The sequence below is a fragment of the Antennarius striatus genome, chromosome 10 (assembly GCF_040054535.1).
Source record: "Antennarius striatus isolate MH-2024 chromosome 10, ASM4005453v1, whole genome shotgun sequence".
NCBI classification, from domain to species: domain Eukaryota; kingdom Metazoa; phylum Chordata; class Actinopteri; order Lophiiformes; family Antennariidae; genus Antennarius; species Antennarius striatus.
In genome coordinates this window covers 8,696,663-8,722,901 of record NC_090785.1, presented here as the reverse complement: position 1 = coordinate 8,722,901, position 26,239 = coordinate 8,696,663, and the positions used below count along the sequence as shown (strand labels likewise).

The 26,239-nt window shown below is 39.6% G+C and overlaps 1 protein-coding gene across 2 annotated transcripts in view; it reads right to left on the bottom strand.

Moving 5' to 3' along the window:
- Positions 1-26,239, bottom strand: part of macrod1 (mono-ADP ribosylhydrolase 1) — a 113,267-nt gene that overhangs the window by 6,756 nt on the left and 80,272 nt on the right. For both annotated transcript variants that reach the window (XM_068326485.1, XM_068326484.1), the window contains exons 6-8: positions 6,457-6,578; positions 2,796-2,826; positions 1,290-1,363 (exon numbers count right to left, since the gene is read on the bottom strand). In XM_068326485.1, the coding sequence (XP_068182586.1) occupies positions 1,290-1,363; positions 2,796-2,826; positions 6,457-6,578 (227 nt within the window). The remainder of the gene's footprint in view (positions 1-1,289; positions 1,364-2,795; positions 2,827-6,456; positions 6,579-26,239) is intronic.

Here is a 26,239-nt window from a genome sequence, read left to right as displayed (position 1 = left end):
CATCAGATATAAAATATTTCAAATGGAAAATTAGGTTATTATGGGCAACATAGTCAGGTACACTAAACATAACAACTTAATGACTATATATATAAATAGGAAAGAATACAACAGAATAAGAAAAATATATTATATTATTTTATGTCACTATTAATAATAATAATAATAATATTGATAACAATAATAATAATAACAATAATAAAGATGGATGGAACCCTACAAAAATCAACGTAGATAAATGTAAAGATAAATTTTGCAGCTATGTATGTAAAAGACGCCAGCAAGGAATAAAATAGGTATAAAAAGGGACTAAAGTAGGAAAGATGACTTAAAACCATGGCTGATTAAAACCTCAAATAAAACACGAGAATAAAATTTAAACGAGTGGCAGCACATCACAAAAAAGACCCTCACACTGAGCTGAAATGAAAACAGATCACACACATAAAATAAACTGAAGGAGGTTCAGTTAAAGAATGAACCCAATATCCTCAGCTGACAATTATATGTATGCAAATAAACTGCCAGATGTTTTCACTATAAAACCCTCATCTTCTTTAAGAAAAAAGGCAAACTGTTACTGGGAAGAATGTAAAGTAACATCTCTTATGTTCAGCCCTTTAAAACCTCTTGACTGTTGTCCTCTATTGGGAGGCAGGTGACATTTAATATTGGTTTGTTGAACTTGCTGCTGCTGATGGCATAAATCAGCCGGTATTGCCACAAAGACTCTGGAGACTCCGATGCTAACAATAACATTGTCAACACCCTCTCTGGGAGGTCAAACAGCAGAGTATTTAGAGGGGAAGAAAAAGGACAGTTCAGAGCATGTAAACTACAGATTGGAAAGTTTCCTTTTTGCTCCCACCATTACTCCTGCCCCCACCCCCTTGGCCGTCGCCTCCAGTCATCTATTCCATCATTTTTGTATTTGCCTTTTCTCAGGAGAGAGAGTGCATGTGTGTGCATGTGTGCATGTTTGTGTTAGTTGGTTTTAGTCCCGCAAGGAGCCAATTAAAACACAGACTTGGCCATGAGCATGATAGCAGGACCTCAGGAGTGTGTGTTTGAATACGTGAATGATTGTGTGCATGTCGTAGTGTGCTGTTGTGTTTTCTCTGTACACCCCTCTCCTCTTTCCCACCTGAAAACAAAAACAACAGCTGTGAAAGGAAGAATACCTTGAGGAAATGGTAGGGAGAAATTACCAATCACACACACACGCACGCACACGCACACTCACACGCACGCATGCACGCACACACACACACAGACACACACACACGAACCTTGTCATGATGATCATCCAGATACTCCCTCACAGCTGCCAACGCTTCATGCACAGCCTGCTCAGGTGGATATCCTGCATGATCACAGAGGCAGCAAAAAAATAAACACACAATTTGTGATAGCAGGTGCGGCAACAAAGTTGTGTGTGTAAGGTCGCTGTCTACACTGTTCTAACACTATACGTCCGGTGTGTCTCATATATCCTCTCATCCCAACTCGCTTATTCCCGCGAGACACAACAAACACACCTGTTGGCTGCAAGAAGGACAGAGAGAAAGACAACGTTCCTTTCATAATCATCCACTGCTCATGACTTTTTTAGGGTGGAAGAATCTAACGAATGTATGTGAAGCCGGTAAAAAGTCCACTTCTGACCAAAAGTATGTGGTAGTTGCTGCACTCAGGAGAACAACAGCCACCAGCGAATGTATGGGTTTTATAATATTATTTAAAGAATGCTTAAAATACCCACACGTTGGCAGCTAAAGCACGAATCACGTTGCTAAGGCTATGCTTGGGGAATTTTTAATATGATGACTGTAGAATAACGATCAGCAGCTTAAAAATATATTTAAAAGAAGTAATACTTAACTAGATGCATCTGCTCCTAACTGTAGATGATTTTTTTGGTTGTCTTTACTGACTCACACGTGTGAGTAAAATTCAGCTGTTTATGCTTTTCTATGCCTTACTGTGAACCCAATAAATATTTATGATCACAACATGTTCTCAAGTGGATTTGGAAGGCAAAAATCTGTGATCTGAGTAAAAATAAATAAATTATATATATATATATATATATATATATATATAAACACATATATAAACTGACAACATTATTTCCATTCCTCTCATTGGCTGCTACACTGACAGATACCAGCTTCCTGATTTAACCTGATTTTTAAAGCGACATGGAAGACAACTGACAATACTGTTAATCCATCCTCATTAAAATGGTTTCAGATGAAACAGGTAGTTGGGAAAAAGATACAGATCACTCAGTGAGCCCTTTCCTCTATCTAGCAACAGAGGAGAGTCACCAGCCTGCCCTCACACTCAAACCCACCCCAGGGACTGTGTAAGCACTATTCTTAACTCCCTCTCCTGCCAATGTGAAGAGGGATTACAGTCAGGCTGACACAATCTACAGCCTAATCTATCTTAATCTGCTGGTCTTAATCCAAGACCTTAATCTGAGAACCACCTCTGGGCGGCAGGAGATAATGTGACAAATGAAATTGGTCCGAGTGGCTCAGCACTCTGGTTAAACAGGAAGACTAATACTGGGAGCAGGCGATGGAAGAGCGTACAAACACAGACACAGACACAGACACAGGCTGCTGTCGTGGTATGACAGTGGATGTTTTCCTCTCTCATTCTGTAACCATTAGTTTGGGTTTAGAGCTTAGAGCAGTGAGATGTAAACACTTATAAAATTTGAAGATACGAGGCACGCCACACAACACATGGAAACAACATGACACGCATAGAAACAAGTCACTGACCATAAATCCCAGTTGAGATGCAAGGAAAAGCCTGCAAGGAAAAGACGACAAACAGTGTGTTTACTGGCTGTTGTTGATCATTTAACAGACATCTTTCATTCCTCACAAACAAGCATGCTCTCTGACATGCAAACACACACACACACACACACACACACACACACACACACACACACACACACACACACACACACACACACACACAAACACACACACGAACACACCATTGCACACAAATTGTGTCTCGATTGAAGATATCTTCTCACTACTTTACACAGAAGACTTTTTTTTCTGTCACATTTATTTAAACACCAAACTGTAGCTCGTCCTTCATTTTAGAGGTCTGAAGCAGCTCCATCAGTTTACATTGGAGAGATTATATTCTTATAATAATAAATATCCTCCTCACCCCATGGGGAAGATTTTCTAGTATCTTAGTTGTTGATATGACTGCACATCTCTGGACAGAGATGTTGACAGGGCCTAATGCTCCTGTGGCCACTGGGACCACTATGGTTTTCACCCTCCACATCTATTCCAGCTGTTCCTTCAGCCCCTGGTATTTCTCTATCCCTTCATGTTCCTTCTTCCTGATGTTCCTGTCAGCTGGGATTGTCACATCTATCACGAGTGCCTTCCTCTGTGCCTTGTCAACCAGTATGTCTGGTAGAGTAGCCAGCAGCTGCTTGTCATTCTGGAACCTGAAGTCCCACAGGATCTTGGCTTTGTTGTTCTCCACCACTTTTGATGGTGCCTCCCCTCGGGACTAATACTCAGCACAGATGCTTGTGTACACTTTCCCAGACACTTGGTAATGCCTCTGAGTGTATGCCATCCCAGCTAGAATCGTACTGCATGCTACTATGAGTAGGTGTCTCAGGGGCATCTGTGCACAGCCTGCGCTGTGGGTCCTGTCTGCTGTGGTAGACTGCGGTCTCTATGGATCTGGTGCTTAGGGATCTTCATGTACTGCCATCATCCTTCAGTCCAGCCACCTGTACAGTTTCTTGATGACGTCCCCTATCTGCTGGTAGCATATCCCATGGTCTTACACAATGCCACTTCTTCTTCCTCATCACTTTTTGTCTCTTGCTGTCCGGGACAGTCCACCCACGGGTATGTTAATGGATCTCATGATCTCAATTGTCCACAAGGACTTGGCTTGGACCAAAATGGACCAAAGTGTACCAAAATGTGTGGAGCATTCACCTCCTGAGCACTGCTGTAGTATGGGAAGGCTCCTTGGGAAAGGCACTGAACCCCACAACATGGCTGCCCACCACTCAGGGATTAATAAAGTTCATTAAATCCTATATGGCTCAGAGTCTCAGGGTGCTGGACTGTTTGTGGAACAGTTTTCACATCTTGTCATCAGTCAAGGCAGATGGCCGCCCAAAAGAGTCTGGGTCCTGCACGGAGTTTCTTCCTCATCGAGGGAGTTTTTTCCCGCTGCTGTCACTTACACTTGCTCTGCAGGGCTCAGTTGGGTTTTTCTGTTTGTTAAAGCGCTTTGAAATGTCTGTTGCCATGATTAAGCGCTATATAAGTAAAACTTGATTGATTGATCAGTGCCAGTGAATCGATGTCCCGTTCATTCTAAGCATATATCTTAATGACATCCATGTACAGGAGGTGGCTGATGGTCACTATGTTTGTAGCCTCTCTTCTTGATGATCACTATGCAGACCAGCAGTGGGAACAATGGTCAGTTCGGTTCATGCTGATGGCGTTCAATGCAATGATCTGTTGTTCTCAGTCCATGTGTTTGTCTCTTGTTTCAGTAGTAGTTCCTTTTCTATGTCCTAATTGGTGGCTGACCAGGACCGGCTGATACAGATACTTTATTTTATTTGACTTTTGTGCATATTGTATGAATAAAAATATTAGATCTATACCTTTTTGCTTAGTTTTATTTATCTATTTATTCCTACTTCTTAAGCACAACATGAGGGAGCCTATGACACAACAATTTCATTGCCAGTGATGTCCACTGAGTAAAGATTTTGTCGTTGTACATATATTAATTGAACATTTTGTGACTGTGTCTCAAATGTGAACAGTTCAGTACAACATAAAGAGGTTCTTTGTCTCTGAAAAGCTGTCTAATACTTTCAGCTGAATACTGGAGAGATTTATAAATAGAACAAGGATTTTCTCTTTGTTTTTGTTTTTTTTCTTTTTTACATGAAAATTGAATTAGAAAGTTAGGCAAGCTGCCAGGACAGCTCACTGGAACAATTACAGAGACCAACAACTTTTTCAAAGAGGCAGAAAAAAGACAAACTGTCCTTTAGTAAAAGGCAAAATAATTCATGTAAAATCTTTGCAATGGCAGTAAGTCAATAAAATGCAGAAACAGCAATTTTATGAAATTAAATAACAATAACATGTATGTATTGTGTCCTATGAATTTTTTGTTTCCTTTGAATAATTTTTACTAACAAAATAATTCCAAACGCTGGGAGGTGAACTACTCCAGCAAAAGAGCAATAATTAGTCAATGCAAATATAGTCAATGTTTTATGCTGAAAAACCTCAGCGTATATATACATATATATTTATTTTGAAATAAAATCTATAGATAGTAACATTAAGTAATTCAGATCCATGGCAGCCAGCCTTATGCCACACCACTGGCTGAGGAAAAAAGTCAGGGAACTTCAAAGTTAATCAAATCTGGCAGAATCTCAGCCTGCTGTCGAATACTGCAGCGCGAGCAGATGCCAAGATGCTCTCTGTGTCTCCCGATCTGTTTGTTTTACCAGATTGCAGAGCTGGCAACTAAAGGCGAGAGCAGTCATGACTCCTCCGGCTGTAAGTTGCTCATTAAACTAAATGAAAATAAACTAATAACAACAGTAAGGTTGCTTTTAACAGCAGGTTACTGAGAACACATCAAGATTTAAAGTTCAGTTGACCATCCTGTGTAAACAGCAATAAATACCTGACTGGTAACAAAAGTCAAATTCATTCTGTGCCAACCAAACACACGGAAGGCCCTCGAAACAACTCTAATATTAATTAATTGAAGTTTTTTTCATTTTCAAAAAAATCCTTTAGATGAAGATTTTTGAATTTGGGGCAAAAATAAAATTAGACTTGACTATTGGCTGAAACCATACATTAAAAACCTTTATATCACATTACTTTAAGGGTAAAAGCACACAAATGCAGGGAAAAAAAACAGGAAATAAGTGAAGACAAATTACTGTTGACAATAAAATTTCTACTACGTTACTACTCGAGCTGAATGAATAGAAAACTCTGACCTTGACACGAGCATCATGAGCTTGTTTTCTTCTGTCTGCTTCTGACTTTATTGTCATTTTGGTTTGGTGCATTTCTTTGACTCTAACACCTCGTTCAGTTGTGAAACCACCTGCCTGGTGTGTTTCATAAAAACCTTAGAACTCAGCATCGGTAACAGCAGCACCTGTTCCCCTCTCTCCATCTATCTCAGTTTGAATTTTGCTTCCTTTGAAAAATCTTTGTGTGATAAATTGCTTTCTTAGGCATGGGTTTCTCCATTATTCTCACAACCACCACTCATTCTTTCCTTATTACTTCTTTTACTCTTATCTCTACAGCTTTTCTTTCCACTGCTTCGTCTCCACTCCTGTTTGTCCTAGCCTAAATCTTGACCTTGTCTTTTTGTCCTCACCACTGAACGTGTAGTGTTTTTAGTGGCTTCTTTCAGACTGTTGCTGTAGCATGATCTCAAGGCCTTCTTTTCCTTCTCTCCAACTCCTCCTTGTGCAATCGGTCCCACTGTATGGATCACATCTGCAGACAGCAAGAGACAAGAATTTTTTTTACCATGGTGTTACATGGTAAATACAATAATGGGATAAATGCGATAATGACACCTTTTTTCTTCCGTGCTAAAAACCATCAACACTGGCATCCCATTAGTCTTTGGTAAGTCTTTAATTTTTCTCATGCTAATTACAAAGAGTGTTGTTTAATTTTATGTTGTAGTTGTAAAACTGCTGTCATAGCTGGAACTAATATTGGTATTTACCGTGCTAGATTATTTACATATTTGTGTCATATCAAGCGTGATCATATTCAGACTTGTGTGACTATTGTTCATCATCCACGGTACAAAGTTTCTGAAAGGTCCAACAAATTCAACAAGTTCATGTAACTTCATTTTCAATATTACGAGGAGCATGGATGCATGACCTCAGATATGGGTCACTGAAATTAAACCTAACCTTTGTGGACACAGAATTATTCCTTTTTTAAAGCTGGTGCAAATGGTGAGAGCAATGGTGTGCATGAACTGTGCCACACCCAGCTGAACATTCAGTGGAGTGGACTGTTTGATTTACTGTTTTGGATGGTAGAATCGTTTTGAAAATTTCATCCATCCATTAAGCCATTAAACAAAACCTGCCAACACCAGAGAAAAGTTGGCTGGGCACAGCAAGAGCCTGGGGGCTCAATCCTGCAGCTACAGATGAAACTTGAATACTGATACGTATCGGTGAATGTTGCGTGTGTGTGTGTGTGTGTGTGTGTTTGTGTGTGTGTGTGTGTATAGACATATATTGTCCTACCTTATCTCTGTTTGGGGCTGTGACATCTTCTGTATAACCGATGCCCTGAGCCTGTATACCTACTATTCATTAACTGCTGTTTCCTGACACTAACTTCCTTGGATGAATTTTTAGGTCAAAAAGACAGTATGAGAGTGAAAGCAGTGCGTTTGTCATTTAATGACAGGAAACTTTAGTCGTAGATATGTTGACTATCAAGGGATCTTCAGCTATCAGGGGAGTTAAACCTGTTCTATGCTTTCTTCTTGTTGTGAGCAGGGTATGTGGGGGGCAGACCATGTTTTTCATGTTTCATACAGTAATGTTTAACCCACAGGAGACTGTACTCATTTCTTTGACTTCATTATTTATTTCTATCCAGTTAGCTGTAAAGAAAAGCTGCAGAAGTGGGTAAAAATTCAATGGGTCCAAAACCAGCTACAGATTACATGCACTTAGTGATCAGTAAACAACTCCTTCTCTTATAACCGGCACTGTACACAGAACACTGATGGCATTTAATGTTTGATTTTAACTACACTCCTGGGAAGCCATAAAGGAACTGCTGTCACTGGTTCGAATGCTGCATGCAAATTATTTTTAAATGTATAATTGGGCAGGAAAGCCTGAGACACTTGTAAAATAATCTTGTGGGTGTTAGTCATTAAATATAAAGTCGTGGTTTGAAAAGTAAACTTGTATCCTAACTGCTGAGGATAATTTGCTCGGCACTGCTAGACTGTTAGCCTCTAAGGTACCTGACCAAATATTATTACAAGCAGCACTTTTGTCAAAAGCTGACAAGGCTGTCAGAGGAGGCATCAGGTCACCAACTAAGTTCTCTCCATTGTCCAATTTTAAATTATTCTCACATGAATGCTTCAGCAGCACAAACATAAAATTTATTGTTTTGCAGTGCACGTTAAAATGTAATTTTCTATCACTCTTTCCGCAAGCTTAGAGCTGCAATGTCTTTCACAGTTTTGCAGCATTTTGGTCAACTGGGCATAGATTACCTACTGGATTCATAACATTTGATGGAAAACGGAGACATGTGCCAAAATGGAAGCCTAGAATTTTGGATGGCATCCAGATAAAGGGGTGGATCCATGAATTTTTCAGTGAAATGCAGTTGGGAGTTACAGTTCCCATGAATCTTTGAGAGATGCAACCACTACGCGGAAAGTTAGTCTACAGTATATTTACAGTTTGGCAAATGAACTCAATCAACAGTGTTTAAAATGATTAATTTGGCAGATTCTGTTTGCAACAAAAATAGAAACACAGATTTCTTTATCTCTGTAATTCCCACATGTATTTATCAGCATCTGTTTGCAGTAGATACCAGAAATAATAATATCCTCTTGAAAGTGTCACAGCATGAGCTGCACACTTCTAATTTTCCACCATCAAAGCGGCCAGAGCAAATCGACGCCAAATAACCTGGACAATAATGTACTTCCTATTGTTTTCAGTGCTGTAATGCACCGACCCATTCGAGCTGATGCAGTCGTGTCGTTTCAAGTCTCTCAATCAGCAGTCCCCTTGTGTGCCAGAGCAGATTGATCTCTTTTACAATTCACAGTTGCAGTTTCATGACTCATTATATATTAAGATGGACACTAATACACCTGACATGGTGCCAGAATTCCAGATTGCCAAAGTAAGCCAAAGTAATTTTGGGTGGGCCTTTTAATTGTACATATTAACACTGTTTGTTGTCATTCGATGGTTTCGAAATATTTCCACTAAAATAGAAATTACCAATATTAAAGATTAAATTACAGATTAAATTAAAGATTAAATCAAGAGTGTTTGTCCACTCTTGTGATAGTATATTTTTGCCCAGCCCAAGACTTAGCGCACTGACCTACTGCCGTGTATTACTGAAACCATTTGACAAACAAAAGTATATTCACTATACTTTTTTTTCCGATGTGTAGACCAATATGTCTGTTCATTTAACAATGATAACATTTAAAATCTATTTAAGGATAACATTTTGATAAATATAAATAATACTAATAAAGTAGAAATATCTTGTCTAAATTATCTTCATCAATATAATTTTGGCTTCAGTTTGATGCTTAATATGACTACTGGGTGAGCTACATTGAATTTCAACAATAAAGAGAGGTATACTACACTGTCACTGTGGATTTCAAGGTAATATAAAGAAGTGAGGTAGGACTTTCAGCTGTAAGTCCCATCTCGTCTTTGTCGCCTCTTAGGTGCTTACACAGATTACACACAGCATGATGACACGACATGATCCTCGAGACTCTTTAAAGCTATTTACGAATCAATGATGTTGTCCTGTAGCAACAGATTAATGTAGTGCTGCTGTGATTGGACCAGACCTCACATGTGGTGCAAGATCAATCAATACCATCTGTCAATATTTGTTGTGGACATAAAAATAATTATTTTAGTCTCATTTGTGCATTTATATGTACGATAGAAAATAAATTCAACCTCAACCCACCTATAACACCATATCTGTCAAACACACACGCACGCACGCATGCACGCACGCACGCACGCACGCACACACACACACACACACACACACACACACACCATACTAACAACCCACAGACTACAAACAAAAGCAGGAGCTCTTTACTATAATCTAAACCTCCAAGGACGGGAATCATTTAGGCAGAAAGATTGAACATTTCTCTGCTCATTTCAAAACCAAAACTGAGAGACGCATCAAATGTATGAAACCTTTTTTGTGGACCCTACACCCTAACCTATCTTGTCAGACATTGTTGTAGGAGTATCATGTGAAAAGGAATTTTTGAAGCCTAAATACGCAGATGATGCAGGATTTCCCCATTAGGGCAGCAGGATAAATGTCTGGCACCTAAAAACTGTTATAAAAAGTTTCTTCTTATTAAAGAAGGACTTGAAGCATGAAGATGAGACAGTGGACAGTGGAGGAATGAAAAAATGAAGAAAAAGTCAGAATGAAAAAAAAGTCACAGCTTCAGTCTAGAAACACTTTTTGTTTAAACATTTTGTGACATAACAAAGGTTTTATAATGACGGTTTCACATGACCTTGTTTATACACTGCCATTTACATGTTTCAATTATTTTAAGTTTAGTGTATTTTGGTGTTACAAGCAGAAAGTAGATTTAATTGTTTTTGTCTATTCATGAATTTTTGTGACTTCATAGCTTTCAATAAATAAAGGCCACAAGACAAGTGTTCATGAATATGTTTAAATTAAAAGTAAAACAGACAATTTTAGGTGCACCAACTGATTTTTTGAGGCAGCACTTGTTGTCAACTTAACTCTGACATGACTCTGACATCTGGCATGATAGTGCTTTTATAAAAATATTCAGTAACATAACTATGGAATCATGTGTTTTGTCTATCCGACAAACAGTTTTATCCTCATTCTCTGTTAGCTGCTCTCCACCAACTGCTGAGAGAAATATGTCGTCCATTTGCAGCTAAATACTTCACGATATTCTCCAGCTACATGCTGTGTGTGTCTACTATTTGGTGCTGCAAAGGTAGACAGCAGTAGATTTTAAAAACATCTGCCTGATGTGGATAAGAACGCTAATGAGAGTGAAACATAACTGTTAGGGGACGTAAAACCAGTACAATGAGCTGAAATATTATAATAATATGTTAGTGAATCACTCTAGGAAACCCCTCTCAATCACTCAATTCAATGTTTACGGAATGACATCATGACAGCTTTAAAGTGAACAGAAATATGCACCGCAATCAGTGAAGCTTTTATGAGTTAGCACCCCAAACATGGGTTGTATGCTGTCTTGGATTTCCGTCATCTCTGCCACACATTAACAGACTATACTCCACATGCAGTAATTAAACAGGAGACGAGTAGCTGTGCAGCAATGGCAGGGCATCAAAAAGCTCTACGCTGCGATGCCTCTTAAGACCAGAAGTGTGTGGATGAGTGTCTGCACCACGGACGAGCGTAACAGAACATCTTACAGATGATAACACTAAGAGAGTTTTATGAATAACACTATGCTGATGGAGAGAGAGCGATCCCTGAGAACTTACTTTACACTTAGACAGCTGTGATACAATGATATCCGCCTCTTGCATAGATTATCAAATATTTATGCATTAAACCATCAGCCCAATATACTAACAGCTGAACATTTGAAGAGCACAACCTCTTTTATGACAGATATGGATTTTTCCGTCATAACAATATCCATGTTATATCCAGCATACAGGGATGAGGTCCACTGAGGGGACACTGTTTGACACATTTACGCCAAAAATCTCTGTTGCTGCTCTGCAAATCTCCTTGATGCTTATATTTTATCCCAGTCAAGCGTCAATGCAGACGCTCATTCCCAATCAACCGTTAATCCTGTACAATAATGGACTCCATTATCCACCTTTTATTGATGGTGGATCGACCTCTAATAAACAGTGGAGGAAGTGACTGTTGAGTCCCTGGAAAAAAAGCACAGCTTAGAGTCGCAGGCGTGCAGTTTTACCATATAAATGAGAAGAGCCCTTTGAGAAATCCCTTTTGAATTAAATCATTTCATCAGTTTTTACTTCAATCTCTCCTCTCATACACTCATTTACTTGTAGCTGGAAGAACCAATGATGATAATTCTTTCACCAATAAGTCAAAAAGCTTAGTGTATTGAAAAGCCTCCGACAAGTGATGCAATATGACCAGACATTTGCCAACAGCCAGCCATTGGCCTGTAGCGTCGCTGCCCTTTGGCTCTGCAAATGCTTGATTTGTCCAAGATACAATTCGTACTACAGTGCGCCCTCGTTCCTCGCGGGTAATGCCTTCCATTTATATTATTATTTACAGTAATTTAAACGTTTATGACTGTCCCCATACTGATATTAAATCACCTTCTATCTGTATTACCTTTTCCCACACTCTTATCAACTGTTTGAAGCACTTTTGTGTCTCAAGGAAGTCAGAGACTCATGGAACAGAGCGCACTTCCAGATGCCATCAGCTAATAGAATGTGCGTATTGTATCACGTGACTGCCTACCGAAACTCCAATGAGGTGAAGTCGCGAGCGTTGAAGCGCAAATGCGTGAGGGCGCACTGTAGTCACTTTACTATCGAAAAAAAATAAACAGGTAAATGTTTACATTTGAGAGGCTGGAGCAGTAAATGTGGGGTATTTCACTTGATAGGAAAATTAAACATTTTAACTAATTTTTTAAAACATTTGAGTATTAACATTCTGTTGACAGAAGAATTTATGTTTTCAAGAGAAATTGTTTTGTGGTATGTAGTAAGTTTGGTGTGTTCTATCAGTTCAGTCAGCGTCTCAAATAACTTCACAAGGGAAAAATAACACCTTGAATAACCTACAAGTATTTTTACAGTGCAGAAGCTGTGAGCTGACATTATAAAACCAAATATTAGACATTGAAGCAGAAACAAAAAACCCTTGTTTTAATGTCAGACTTTAAGAGCTTCTAAAATCTGGCTATTGCGTGACTCAGTATTGTCATTCACCGCCGCAGCGAGCCTTTTATTTATCACCAGGTCCATGCAGTCGATGACTGTAGAATATGGACAGGTTTCAACAACGACTCTTTCAATTGTCCTCAAGGTAAAGCAGAACATGTGATGTTATGACACAAGTCCGATGGACATGAGTTCAATCACCTTTGTCAAACACCCAGTTTTTCTTGAAGCAACCAAACATAAAAAGATCCTCATAATCAGAACAAAAATGTGCTTGTGCGTTATGTGTATTTTCTTTGTTAATTTCACCAACAATTGTTGTAGGAAGTTAATGTTTGTGACAACACAATGAAATTTTGTGGAAACTTGGGTCGTTTAAGGGGACAACTGATTTGAATTTGCGATTTTCCAGATGACAATATCCCACACTACCCTCTCTGTAATGTAGTCAAGATTCTCTCAATGAGGAACATATAAGAAATATCATCGTCATGCCAACCCAATATGCCGATGCAGGGCACTGCAAGTTACGGCACTGCCATAGTATAGGATTCGTAAATTGGCGGGGTGGTGGGCTGCACTCTCAGAGCGCCCTCTAGTGTTACTCGTGCATTTACGCTCTACGAGGTTTATGCAACTCAGGTAGCCCAGACTGATCATGTGATCTTAATGCGTCCAGGTTCAGAACTCATGTTTGTTTCTCTATGGGTCACTTGGTGGTCATTCATCGGCTAAATCTTAATCTAACACTGTTTTGAAATCCTTTGTGTATCTTTGCCTTCTCGCTTTCCATCATTTTTTTAATCTACCATCACCTTTCCATCTATCTTCACTTCATTTTTCCATTTCTAATGTCCTATGTCATCACTCTTCTCTCTACTTCCTCCTTAAACATTACCTCATCCTGCCATCCCACCTCTTCTCTAACCCCATTATCCTCTCCTCCATTCCTCTGTCACCTCCTTTCTATCTTTTGCTCCCATCATCCCTCTCTCCTACCTTGTCCCTTTCATCCCTGCTTTATCCTCTTATGCCTCACGCCTTTCTCTTCCTCCCTCTCCTCCTCTAATAACATATTCCTCTCACCCCCGCTCCCCCCATGTCTCCTCTTTTTCCCTGTCTCTCTCTCTCCGTCACCTGAGGTAGACAGTTCTGCCTTATTTACGGCTTCTCTTCACTCCTGTTTACATTATCGATCGGCAGGGTTGCTTTAGTTCCACCATACATCAACAACACCCCCTCTCCTCATCTCCACCTCAGTGTTATGGCTGCTGGCTGACATTACCCTGAAACACAGAGGGTGAAGGAGGGAAAGATGGGGGAGCACTGGGGAGATGCAGAGTGAGTGGGGCATGTTAGAATGTGAGAGGGATTTATGTGTGAAGGACAGCGTGTGTTGCGTAGTGTATTATGGAGCATGAGTAAGTAAGGATGTGAGGAGCACTGTTAAAGTGAAGAGGTGGATGTGCATGTTCTGAAATGTGTGTGAATGATACTAAAATGGGATCTTATGGTTGCTGGTATCAATTTTGGAGGATGCTCAAATCTGCTCAGATCAGATTTGGTTAACTTGATGATATTCATTCATCATTATAAATAATCTACATTTACTCTGGAGAAGGAAAATCAGTGCTTAATTATTACTTAGCACAACAGGCTAACAGCTAACAGCATGACTATTGTATGAATATCAAAAATAACGGTTCATACAATTTAGTTAGTTTCACAGAGGTTGCTGATTGAAGGTTGTTAAATGTGCAGAGTGTACACTACATGGACAAAACTAAACGGACACTCAAACATCATTGAGTCTGCTTAGTTCATCCTAAAGGTGTTCTGTTGGGGTCATGAGGACACCCAAGGACTGGTTTTTGTGGCATAAATTGACTTACTCATGTATTAAAGACAGGTTTTCATTTAAATGTAACATACATTTTACAGAACTTTCAGAACAGACACATTTTCATCTGCCACCAAATTGAAGAGCTGGTGACACTAACTCTCCAGTCGGGTACTATTAAACCTTTGCAGAAGTAAAAGGACGTAACAAGATGGTGTCATTAAGGGAATTAATTGTCTTCTCATGGCTCCGCACAGATCTAATGTTTTAGTCTGCTTCTATTTTTAGCCGCTTCAGTGAGCATTCAGGTGACATACCCCATAAATCATTTCTTTAGTGTTTTTGTCATTGCATTTGCCCATTGTCACACTTTTCGTGCCTCAACTGTGGATATTTTTTCCCAATATTTAAATGCATTTTTGAGTTTCTGGCATTCAAATTAAAACGTATACCTTAAAAAAACACCCTTAAAGAGGAAGATAGTAACCCACTTAAGAAGTACTGTGAACTGGTGCAGTCGAGACTTTGGACAGAATAAAAATACAAATTACCTCAGAACTATTTAGGAAGGTATCACACAGCCAAATAGGGGAAAAAATTTAAGTGGATGTACATATATATCCAAAGTGAATTTTTGGATTTGAATCGAGGTAAGGCTGTCCAAAAGTCCTACACTTTATCCCCCTGAAAAGATGAGATGAACTCCATCACTTTAAGAAGTTCAACGTTTGACGAGACTCTCATGATTTGTGAGGGATCACACCAACAACAACTGTCTAAAGTGTTCCTAAGCTGCTGTAATAATTTATATAAATGTGTTTCACACATTCTCTGTGTTTTCCTGTGAATGATCTCAAGCAGTAGTACAAACATGGTACTATTGCCCGTTATGAATATTAACCTGTTTACCTGTGGAATTATCCAATGAGGTGACTGGGACTATTTGCATAATGTCTCAGTTTTTCGCTGCGCTTGTCCAAGCTTGTCTAAAAAGTGTTGCTGGCTTCAAAATCAGAAAGAGCAAATTGTAAAAAAAAACAACAAAAAAATAATGAAGTTGATGAGGCAAAACATTCAAAAAAGGAATTAAAGGATTAGCGGATTAGAAAATTATCACATTTGGTTTTGATTAAGTTTTACACAACATTCCAACTTTTCGGGAATCAGGGCTTTATGATTGAGCTATGAAAGCTTGGTAGTTGGTCATAATCCGATGTGTGTCTGACATGTTACTGTGGGTGGGCTAAAAAGACTTTGGCAATCTTGCACAACTGGCCTTAATGACTGGGAGAAGATTCAGGTTTGAAACATTCATTGGAATTCTAAAAGTTTACCCTTACCTGTAGTCTTGAGATGTTTTCCTTTTTAAACCCCAAAGGTAAAAACAACAGTGGTTTTCCAACAAGAAAACAGGTAACTGGACTGTAGACACTGAGGCTAACACATTCTCTCTTTTTGTTGCTTGATTCTCTATTAGTAATATTTCCTTAGAATTTAGGCCAACTATGATGTCATAGCTGACTTTGCACACACTACAGGTACCCAGATTTTGCTCTGCAATGGATCTGAAGTACTTAGAGGTAGAAGTAGTTTTGGTGTGATAGTTGTGTCTGAGGAAGTGAGCAAAAACTTGTTAATAAAACAGGTTTTGTACAACCTTTCAGATTGTGTCGGCTACAGATTAATTCATTCTATAATGTACTACTTATTTCAGTTGACACAGCCCTGATATTATGGTATAAAGACCTTCAACAGCTTTTATTCAGAGAAATGAGATACTATCTTATATAAATGAGAAACGCCAACACGTCGGTTTTTCGACTTTCTACCTTGTTTTAATCAATTAATCAGAAAATGAAACTGAACAGCTCACTCATAACAGGAAAAACGATTTTTCCCAACAAGCGTGTCTGCTGTACTGTAAACTGTAATGGCCACATTTTATCACCTCGCAGTCCTTCTGCTTCCAAATTGCCATACATGTTAAGTGTCTAAGTGCATGTAAAACTACGCACAGACATTAGCATAAAATATGAATTACTACTTTATCTTTGTGAGCCTTGAAAGGCTGAACTTCCTCACAAAGGGAGGAATCATTGCCACTTGTTAAAAAGATGCGAGGTTATTTTTTTCTTACCCCTGCAGGTCATGTTATCAAGACAAATAACAGCAAGCTTGATCAGATGGTAATGGGACATTCTCCGTGATTTAAATGTAGCCTAGCGTCATGTTATCTCACAATGCAGATTTCTCATTGATCGCCTAATTCTCTTCTCCCCTCCTATTAGTTTGCTTTTCCCAGTGTTGACATAATCATCATGGCCTTGCTGCTCACATATTTCACAATTAACATTTTTCTTTAAAATTTTAACCAAGTTTGGTTAAATTTTGACTACTTTTCAAAATAAATTTGTGTTTTGTTTTGACTACATCTTTTCCTTGAATAATCTTAAGCATCTGAGCGCATTTGACAGGAGCCAAACTGTGATGCTACAAAAGTGGTACATAGCATATCAGAAACTACAGGTCTTGTTGAGTGGTCTCTACAGGTTAGTATCGATGAAAAGTTTTCTAAGAAAAGATGATAATGAAACCAGTAGCAGACTCCTTAATACCTATGGGGAGCAAAGTTAGCCAGTGTCTGATCAACCCCCCCAGAATAAGGAAAAGGGTTTTACTGTTCCTGCTGGTTTTGATTGAAAGGTGTCCAAACACACAGTGCATTGCAGTTTGTAGTATAGAGGGCTGTGTAGGCACAGACCAATAGGGTGCCCATGGTGACTCCTGAAGTACCAACAATGGTTGCATGACCATGACAGCTGGATCAAGGAACAATAGAAGAAGGTGGTCTTGTATGATGAATCAACTTTTCTTTCACATCGAGTTGGTAGCTGGATGCATGTGTGTCACTTACCTAGAGAACAGAGTCACCAGGATGCGCTGTGGCAAGCATATAAGGAGGCTCAAGCAGAGTGATGTTTTGAACAAATGCTCTCTCCTGGGAAACCCTGGGTCCTGCTATTCATGTGGATGTCAGAATTTACATAACCTATGTTGCAGAGCTAGTCCACACCTTCATGGGAAATGTATTCCCTACAACAGTGGCCTCTTTCAACAGTTGCTCAGATCCTGCAAAAGGGGTTCAGGAATGGTTGAGGAACAAAAAGAGGAAGGTTGATGACTCATCCTCCAAATTCTGTATATGTGAATCCACCTGACGATAGGAGGTCCTGGAAAAACAAGTCCATACTGTGTAGGCGTTTGCTTACAACGTACAGGACTTGTCATCTTGCTGTTAGCACCTTGGTACCTGCTAATACAAAACACCTTCAAGTGTAGTGTGAGATGTTTTGGCTGCAAAAATGGGACTCATACAGTTAGGAAGGTGGTCATGATGTAAATGTACCACTGTAAAATACACTGAAATATTTCTTTTTTTTAATGTAATAGGAGAGAACATTAAGTAAAATATATAGAATAAAACCATAGATATAAATATTTACTTAAGGAAAGTATCAAAAGAGGGCTCTGGTAGAGTGAATACTGTCAGGCAAATTTACAAATGCCATGAGAAGCCCTACAAGGCCTCAAGATGACATGTCTCTAATATTGGCCCCCAACAAGCCAGTAAGAGCAGACTACAACACGTCATGGTGTCGCCATTGGAAATATCATTAAAAATAAGTAAGCAAGAAAACAAGCAAACAAACAAACAAACAAACAAACAAACAAACAAACAAGCCCCCGCATTCATGCCATCATTCAAATAAGGCTCAAAATCTAATCACCTTTTCCTGTCCCTAGCGTTCACCTAGGGACAGAGAGAAACAGAGAGAGAGAGAAAGAGGGAGAGAGAGGGAGAGAGAAAGAGGGAGGGAGAAATAGAGCATTGATCACATTACCTCTTCCAGCTCTCAATGGTGGAGGTAATTAAATGTGTTTTGTTGCTTTCCACCACAAGCTTCTAGGTGCATTTTCATTTGTTTGGTTACAAACAATGGAAATAATTCTGATGTAATAAAACTGGTTCCTGTGGATCCACCACTCCTATTTTTTGGAAAAAGATGTAATAAAAACCTATGATATGTTACGTTATAAAAAGAATAATTCAAAGTTGGTGTGCAGTATCTCCCTTTCAGTTTTCCTTCTCGTTTCTCCTCACAGAGTGCTAATGTCCTTTGTTTTTATCCTGTTTTCCACCTGCTGTTCTTTATCAGATGGATTAGAATAAGATAAGAAGCTTCTTTCATCAACATGTAAAAACACAAATTCAGTCTGACATAATCACCGGTAAAAGACAAAAGCTTGTTTGTAACAGAGAAAGACACATTCGTAAGATATAATGCTTGACTTGATTTATTAGGTCCTAATCAGACTGTCAAATCTTTTTGCATGAACAATAATAAACTGGGTGACCAACATAATGAAAGGAAACGCTGTAATGGGGGAAAAATAAGGGAAGGGAAACACTTAGTAATGCAGAGGTAAGCAATGTGTCCACAGTGTGTGGACCTGATCTCATGGGCGTCACACTAGAAAGAACTTTAACAGAACTTGACTGAGTTCCATCTGGTGAACCCGGCCCAGCTCTCCTCTTTGTCCGCCTTCAAAGATTTTCTTTTTTCGTGCCTATTGTCATTATAGCGCTCTTTAAAGCTCCATCCACCCTTCCTTCCTCCCATGGCCTCTTACTATTCTTACCTGGGAGGGTAATGAGTCCTCGCTCGTTTTTCTAAGTCTGTCAGTCCGTCCATCCTCTCATCCACCCCTTTTTCACTCTCTTTTCTCAGACTCCCATCTGTCCCTCGCCTTTCTTTATCTGCCTTTAAAGCAGGACGCAGGAAAAAGGCTAGCTGGTCCTTTGTGGGCTCGGCCTCAGTTTGTGCTCAGCCAAGCGAACACAGCTCTTAAATCCAGGCTCTGGCTTTGGCATAAAAGGAAGGCTCAGGTCGTGTAAAGGCCCCTACAGTTCACCCTATCTCTTTCCACCTTTCTCTGAAAAAGAGAGAGGGGCGGTAATTCTAAGCAGGACCAAAAGACTGGTCGGAGAGGGTAAGACAAGATGCCAATGCTTCAGGGAGCTGACATAATTTTCTACATCAGAGAGTGGCACAAACATTCTTTGGTCCCTCTCTCTCCCTTTCCAACTCTCATTCCAAGAGCCAAGCAACACTGGAACTTTTTTTTTTTTATCCCTTTAGCTGCTTGAAGGCAAATGAATTAACAGAATGAATTAACACCAGGACTGCTGCTGCTGTGATCATCATCATCAGTAGCAGCAGCAGCAGCAGCTTTGATGAAGCTTTTCAACACTTAGTAGGTTCACACTGCTGACGCCGAGGCAGGAAGAAGTAAAAAATGTCGACAACCTTGTCAAAAAAAAAAAAAAAAAGTAAAAAATAAGTGAGGGGAATAAGCTCCTGAGCTCACAAGGTATCACCATGTGAGTGTTACCGTCTTTAGCCCAGGGCCGTAAAATGTCTTTGCACAACCAAAGAAATCTTAATGCTGTTGATGGGAGGAAGATGGAAGAAGTGAGATAGGGAGGGAGAGGAAAAGCAGGTAGAAGATGGGCGCGAGATGGAAAAATTGAGATAAAGAAAATAGAGAGAAGGTGAAAAGAAGCAGAAAGGTGAGTAAGGGGATGAGAAGAACTGAAGGAAACAAGATAGTGGAGTCGTTGATGGCAACAGGAACACACTATGTCATCAAAGAAAGACAAACAGAAAGAAGGAGCGATGGGGTGACAGGTGAAGCAGAGATGGAGGTCTTCGAGGAGAGGAAGAGGAGTCTGGGAGTGCTGCAGTGAGGATTTTAATTAGTAGTAATTGGCCACTGAGGGAACAGAAACTGAGAGATCGGAGGCAGGGAGGGGAGCCTAACAGTCAGTTTTTGACAGAGTGATATCTCTCTTGCTTTGTACCTCTCTATTTCCTTCAGCACTTTTTCTATCTGATCCTTTCATCTCCATCTTGTTTTCCCTCCATCTTTTTCCACCTCCAACAGTGCTACTCCTGCAATCCTCAAACAGTTTCCTTCACTCCTTCATTTCCACCTCAACACAAGAGACCACAATATATAAAATATTCTGCATATAGGATGACAGACAGCCATATTTGCAATTAATATGAAAGCTTCTCACACATTACTAAGCCTCAGGATATTTTTTTTTAAATTCAGTTAATTTGGATCTTTTGCACTGAAGCCTGAAAAAGATGTGGAAACCATATGTGTCATCTATAGATAACCTGCGGGCAGACTTTGTGTGGAGAAACATTCTTTTAGGATTAAAGGTGTTGATTGTTTTGTAATTTATTTTAACATGTTAGCTGAAATGAAACAGTTTGTTCTGTAATCAACACTTTTATAATCACTAAGCTGGCGCTCATATATCAAGAAATCCAAACAGACTCATAATCTACAAATATCCTCAACTGTACAAAACCTCACAGTTTTCAAGTCTTGTTTAGGTTTTTCATTCTCCGCCTTTTTGATGTGATGTGATAATCACCTCTCTTCTTAGCATTGTGTTCAGTTCCAGCTATTTTTATTTCCTGAAGAAGAAGCTTTTAAAAACCCTCTGTACACAATTTTTCCGATTCCGAAAGATGCAGTTGCCAAAAACTTTGTGAAAGTAGTGGACCACTTAGCGGCTTAGGCGCTAGATAATGACCACAGGATACTGATCAACAATAAATACAAAGGTAAAAAAGTCAATATCAGACGTACACTCCCCAAGTGGCCACAACGGCAGATAAATCATGAATGAATGAGTTGTGTGTCTGCTGGATGTGCAAGTCATAAAGTGTTTGCTAACAAGTTCATCATATCTTCATAGTTGCTTCGTCGATGACATGTTTACAGTCCTGAGGGGCTAAAGCATCAGTTATGGCTGGTGTAAAGCTTCTGAGGTAAATGACTGCCATAAATATAGAGAACAGTTTTGGTTTTTGAGTGATAAAATGTTTCGTCTTGTACTTATATAATCTTCTGAACGACTGAGTTTACCGATCTGTGTTGAGATTTTCTACTTTTATACGTTTTGTCATAAGAACATTCAAAACTGTGACATTCAGAAAAAAATTACACACCTCTATTTATATGTGTGTGAAAAACTCATGGGCTGTCTTGGAGTACTTTATGTCTTAGATTTTTACACTGTATTTTCAGCGCTGTGATGGTTGTAGATCAGTTGATCAGCTAAGAATTAAAGGTTGTCTGTAAGTCTCTGTTACTAAAGCAGAGTGCCGGCTTTACCAGACAGTAATTACAGCCCCGATCTCTTGTTGTTGAAAAATCTCTCTCCGTCTCTTTAGACCTGCCAACGGCTCCTTTTCTCCCCAATGAGTCATGATGTTATATCTCTTCATGTTTGGCAGGGGAGCAAGGGCTGGCTGGGGAACAGGTGAGCATGGTTGCAGGAGTTTTTATTGGTACACAGGTGAGCTCTGAGACGGTGTGTTGTCTGGACAACACATATGGTCAACAATCCCCTCTCTGACAACTAGACAAAATTAAACACCTACAAGTGGGCAAGAAAGTCTCACAGAATGCAGCCACCTCACCGGTCAGCAACACATTCATGTTATGTTTCCACACTAATCTCACACTTATTCACTTGAAACGATCCCTCTTATTATAGTAGTTGCTATAACCAGCTATCTGCCTGAATGCTGATTTGACGACTTTCAGTTCCAGTGGAGTCGATTTTAGCAAGCATCTGCTTATAATTTTCTAGCTGCCATTTGTCAACATCCTTAAATTGTATGTGACTCTTGCAAAAGAGAACAGAGTGGGTGTTGCTAGGTTACAGTACTGGGATGCTGCAGGCTAAGTGGCTGCAGGATCATTGATGGACACTCTCCGTGGAGGGTTGACAGCAGTTCTTCTGAACTATGTTGCAACTTGTGAGTCAGAGACTCTTGAAATCCCACATTTGATGACAAACCCATACAAATCAAGATCAAAGTATTGGTTTGGAGATTGGACCTGTCTCTCAACCTTTCTGCCTCTCTCCTGTCGAGTATCATTTTCTTCTCTCCTCTTTATGCACAGCTATACTTCACATGATTGTCTGCTTGCTTTGTTATCCCTTCTTTGCTTTCCCTCTGCTGCTGCTGTCACATCTTTCCCTCCTGCTGAGAGGTAATCAAGTCCTGTTGTGAGTGTTTAAGCTTCGGTGCAGATGCATGTTGAATTAGTCTTGGGACTTAACATTTTGCCTGGAAGAAGAGTCTCGACCTCCGTACCACATGCTGGGTAACAGGCACACGCACAAATGTAACAAACATACAATTACCCTTTGTGTGTGTGCGAGTTGGACAGTCAGTCATAGAACTCATGCTGGTATAGTACAGGTGAAAGAATGATCTGAAAGGTAGCTGTATTTACTGATATAGAACACTTAACCCAGCATAGACAGTAGAGTAAGTACAGGAAACACAGGTACGCTACCACAATTTACAAACAGGTAAATTGTCAGAGATGCTCACAAGTACAACTTCACACACATATGAGCGCACAATGGTAAGCATCAGCATCATCCACATATAAACAGTATAGCAATGTACTCAAAAACAAACAACTGAACCAACGACGGCGATTTGGCAATGTGAGAACTCATTTCCTTCGTTGTGTTTTTTAGCTCCACTCACACTCATCGCTACCTCTCGTTGCTTCATTTTATTTCTATTTATTTTCATCACCCCCCCCCCTCTTTTTGTACTCCTACCGTCCGTGCTGCCCTAAGCATATCTTTTATCATCACTTTTTCCTCTCTTGCTTTTTCTGTTAATGATGCATAAGATATCAATCTCAGCGTTTCTTAAATCTTTATCTTTCTCTGTCTCTCTAATACATGCACGCACGCACGCACGCACTTGCGCACACACACACGCACACACACACACACACACACACACACACACACACACACACACACACACACACACACACACACATAACCTACCCATACAAAGCTTGAGTAGGTTATCACTGCAATGCCCATTACAGTTATCTTTTGTGTGTGATAGAATGAGGAAACTTTCAGTGAAGGTTCTTTTAAATGATTATAAGAATTCTTGAACTAAGGGTGTCTTAGTGATATAAAAAATTGTATACCGAATGTTTTTGTCAGGCTTTTTTATTAAACCTGCGGTGCAGATTGTTTGTCTCTCTATATGGAGGCATGAGTAATTGTACAGCCACTGCTGAGGCTCACATGACCTCACTGGCTCCTGCATGCTTCTGTTTGCTGCAGCCGACTCTGTCACACCTGGGTGACCAGTCTGAGCTGGACCAGATAACACACATCACCACCAGCACAGCAGTGCAGGAAAGTCACCGCGGACTCCACATTTACAATGTCTGGTCTACTGTATAATACAGAGACATTTATGGAAACATTCAGAAGCAACACAGTCCCTGCTCTGTCTCCAGACAATAATAGCGATTCGTAATCCCAAATTCCTCTGTTGAAATATATCTGGAACACCATCCTAACACGATATCCAACTGCAATCTCACAAACAGAATTTATAAAAAATGAATCCAATCATAATAACAATGTGCAATGATGAGGTGCTGTCCACTGAATCACCAGCCTAATCAGTATTGTTTTATTTTGCTCATTTAGGAGGGAAGACAGCCGCTTGGCCGTTTTTCAGCGAGGGCTGAAAGCTACCGACAGAGTTAATCATCTTAATGCTCAATGGTGGCCCCCAGAATGGCTGCTGAGCACAGGAAGGTGTCCTCTCTAATTCAACTACTGAACCTACAGGGACCCAAATCAGCTGAATTCCATCTTGTGGTGTAATTATGGTATTCTCTAGTTCCAGTAAAGTAGGTACTACAGTAATTTGGGACATCATTACAAACAATCCTGTAAAATAGACACATCTTAATGTACAAAATGTCCATCCCAGTCATCCCAGACTGATAAAATGAGCTGAAAGAATTGTTTAGGTGACAGAGGGAACTTTTCTTGGCACCAGATAGACTAGTAAGCATGTAACCATTTTTATAAGAAGTATTTTTTTCATCCTGAAGCAGAAACCAAAGAAAATTTCCGCAAATATCTGAAGGTCCAGTTAAAATTAGTGCTGTCAGGAGATTAAAAAAATTAATCTAATGAATAGATTTAGACATTATACACATGTTATTTGCTAATGCTATTTGGTATTTTTGCTAGCTTCACAGTAGTCAACTTTAATCACACTCTCATTTAATCTTTGCAGACAGTTGAACCCTATCCCAGTACACACAGAGCTCACAGAACTCATCTAATCTTTTCTCACCCTTGAAGTCTGTACACATTTGAACAATCACACACACACACACACACACACACACACACACACACACACACACACACACACACACACACACACACACACACACACACACACACACACACACACACACACACACACACACACACACACACACACTTCCACACCCCCACACATCCAAGGTAACAGTTCCATTTATGGAAGTCTTCACACTTATGGGGTGATCAGGATGTAGGCAGGATTGTTTACAGAATGAGACCGGAGACGGAAACTACGTCGAGAAGATGCGGCCGGAAACCTATCACGGATTGGTCCAGAAGACACCACATCCCCTCATGCATATTCTTAATCTGAAATTGTTTAAATCTGACCGGACCAAGATAGAATTTGCTCTTCTTCAGCTGCGTCAGATGTAAGACCTGTGTAGTACCGGCAGTCAGGGACTATGGAGAGCCTGGATATCTGTATTAGACTTGTTGTCAGGAATAAACTTTTTAAACTTATGACGATCGGCTAAGTTTCCTACTTTACCTCAATAACAAGAACCCACGGAATAAAGAAACTAATTATTTACAGCATTTGTAATTAATTAATCTAATTAATCGCATTTTAACCTCATACCTGCTAAAGGCCCCCAAATAAAGAGTTTGAATTCTAGGACATTACAAAATTGTAGTGAATGACTAATCAATAGAATACACCACAAAGAGAACATTTGAAATCCATATTTTTATAGGTTAAGTGTGCTTTATAATTGAAATGCAAAAGAAAAACGGTCAAGCACATCAGCAAACCAATTAGGCCAGGGGCATTTCTCAAAAATGCATTACGAATACAGTTAAATAAAATGAATAAAATTCAGAAATAAAATAAGGCTGAGTCTCAAATAGGCACATAAGCAGACTCTCAATCAAAATGAATACTAAAGCTGACTCAATACAGCGATTCAAAATGAATAGAATAACATGCCTCTCAATAAGGCAACTAAATAGCAAGATGCCAACAGGCTTTTCCTTTAAAAGGGTAAGCTAACGTTCAACTCTCTGTCCTTGACATGTTTTACATTTTAATGATACGTTAGGCTGGAGCTGCTTCGGTGATATGAAAATTCTCTTTTACAAAAGGTCAGTCAGTCATCTTACAACCCGCTTAATCTGCTAACGCAGGTCGCGGGGGAGCCAGTGCCTATCCCGGCAGTCTCAGGGCGTGAGGCGGGGGACACTCCGGGCATGACGCCAGTGTACAAAAGGTACAAATAATAATAATAATAACAATAATAATAATAATGGATTAGATTTATATAGAGCTTTTCTG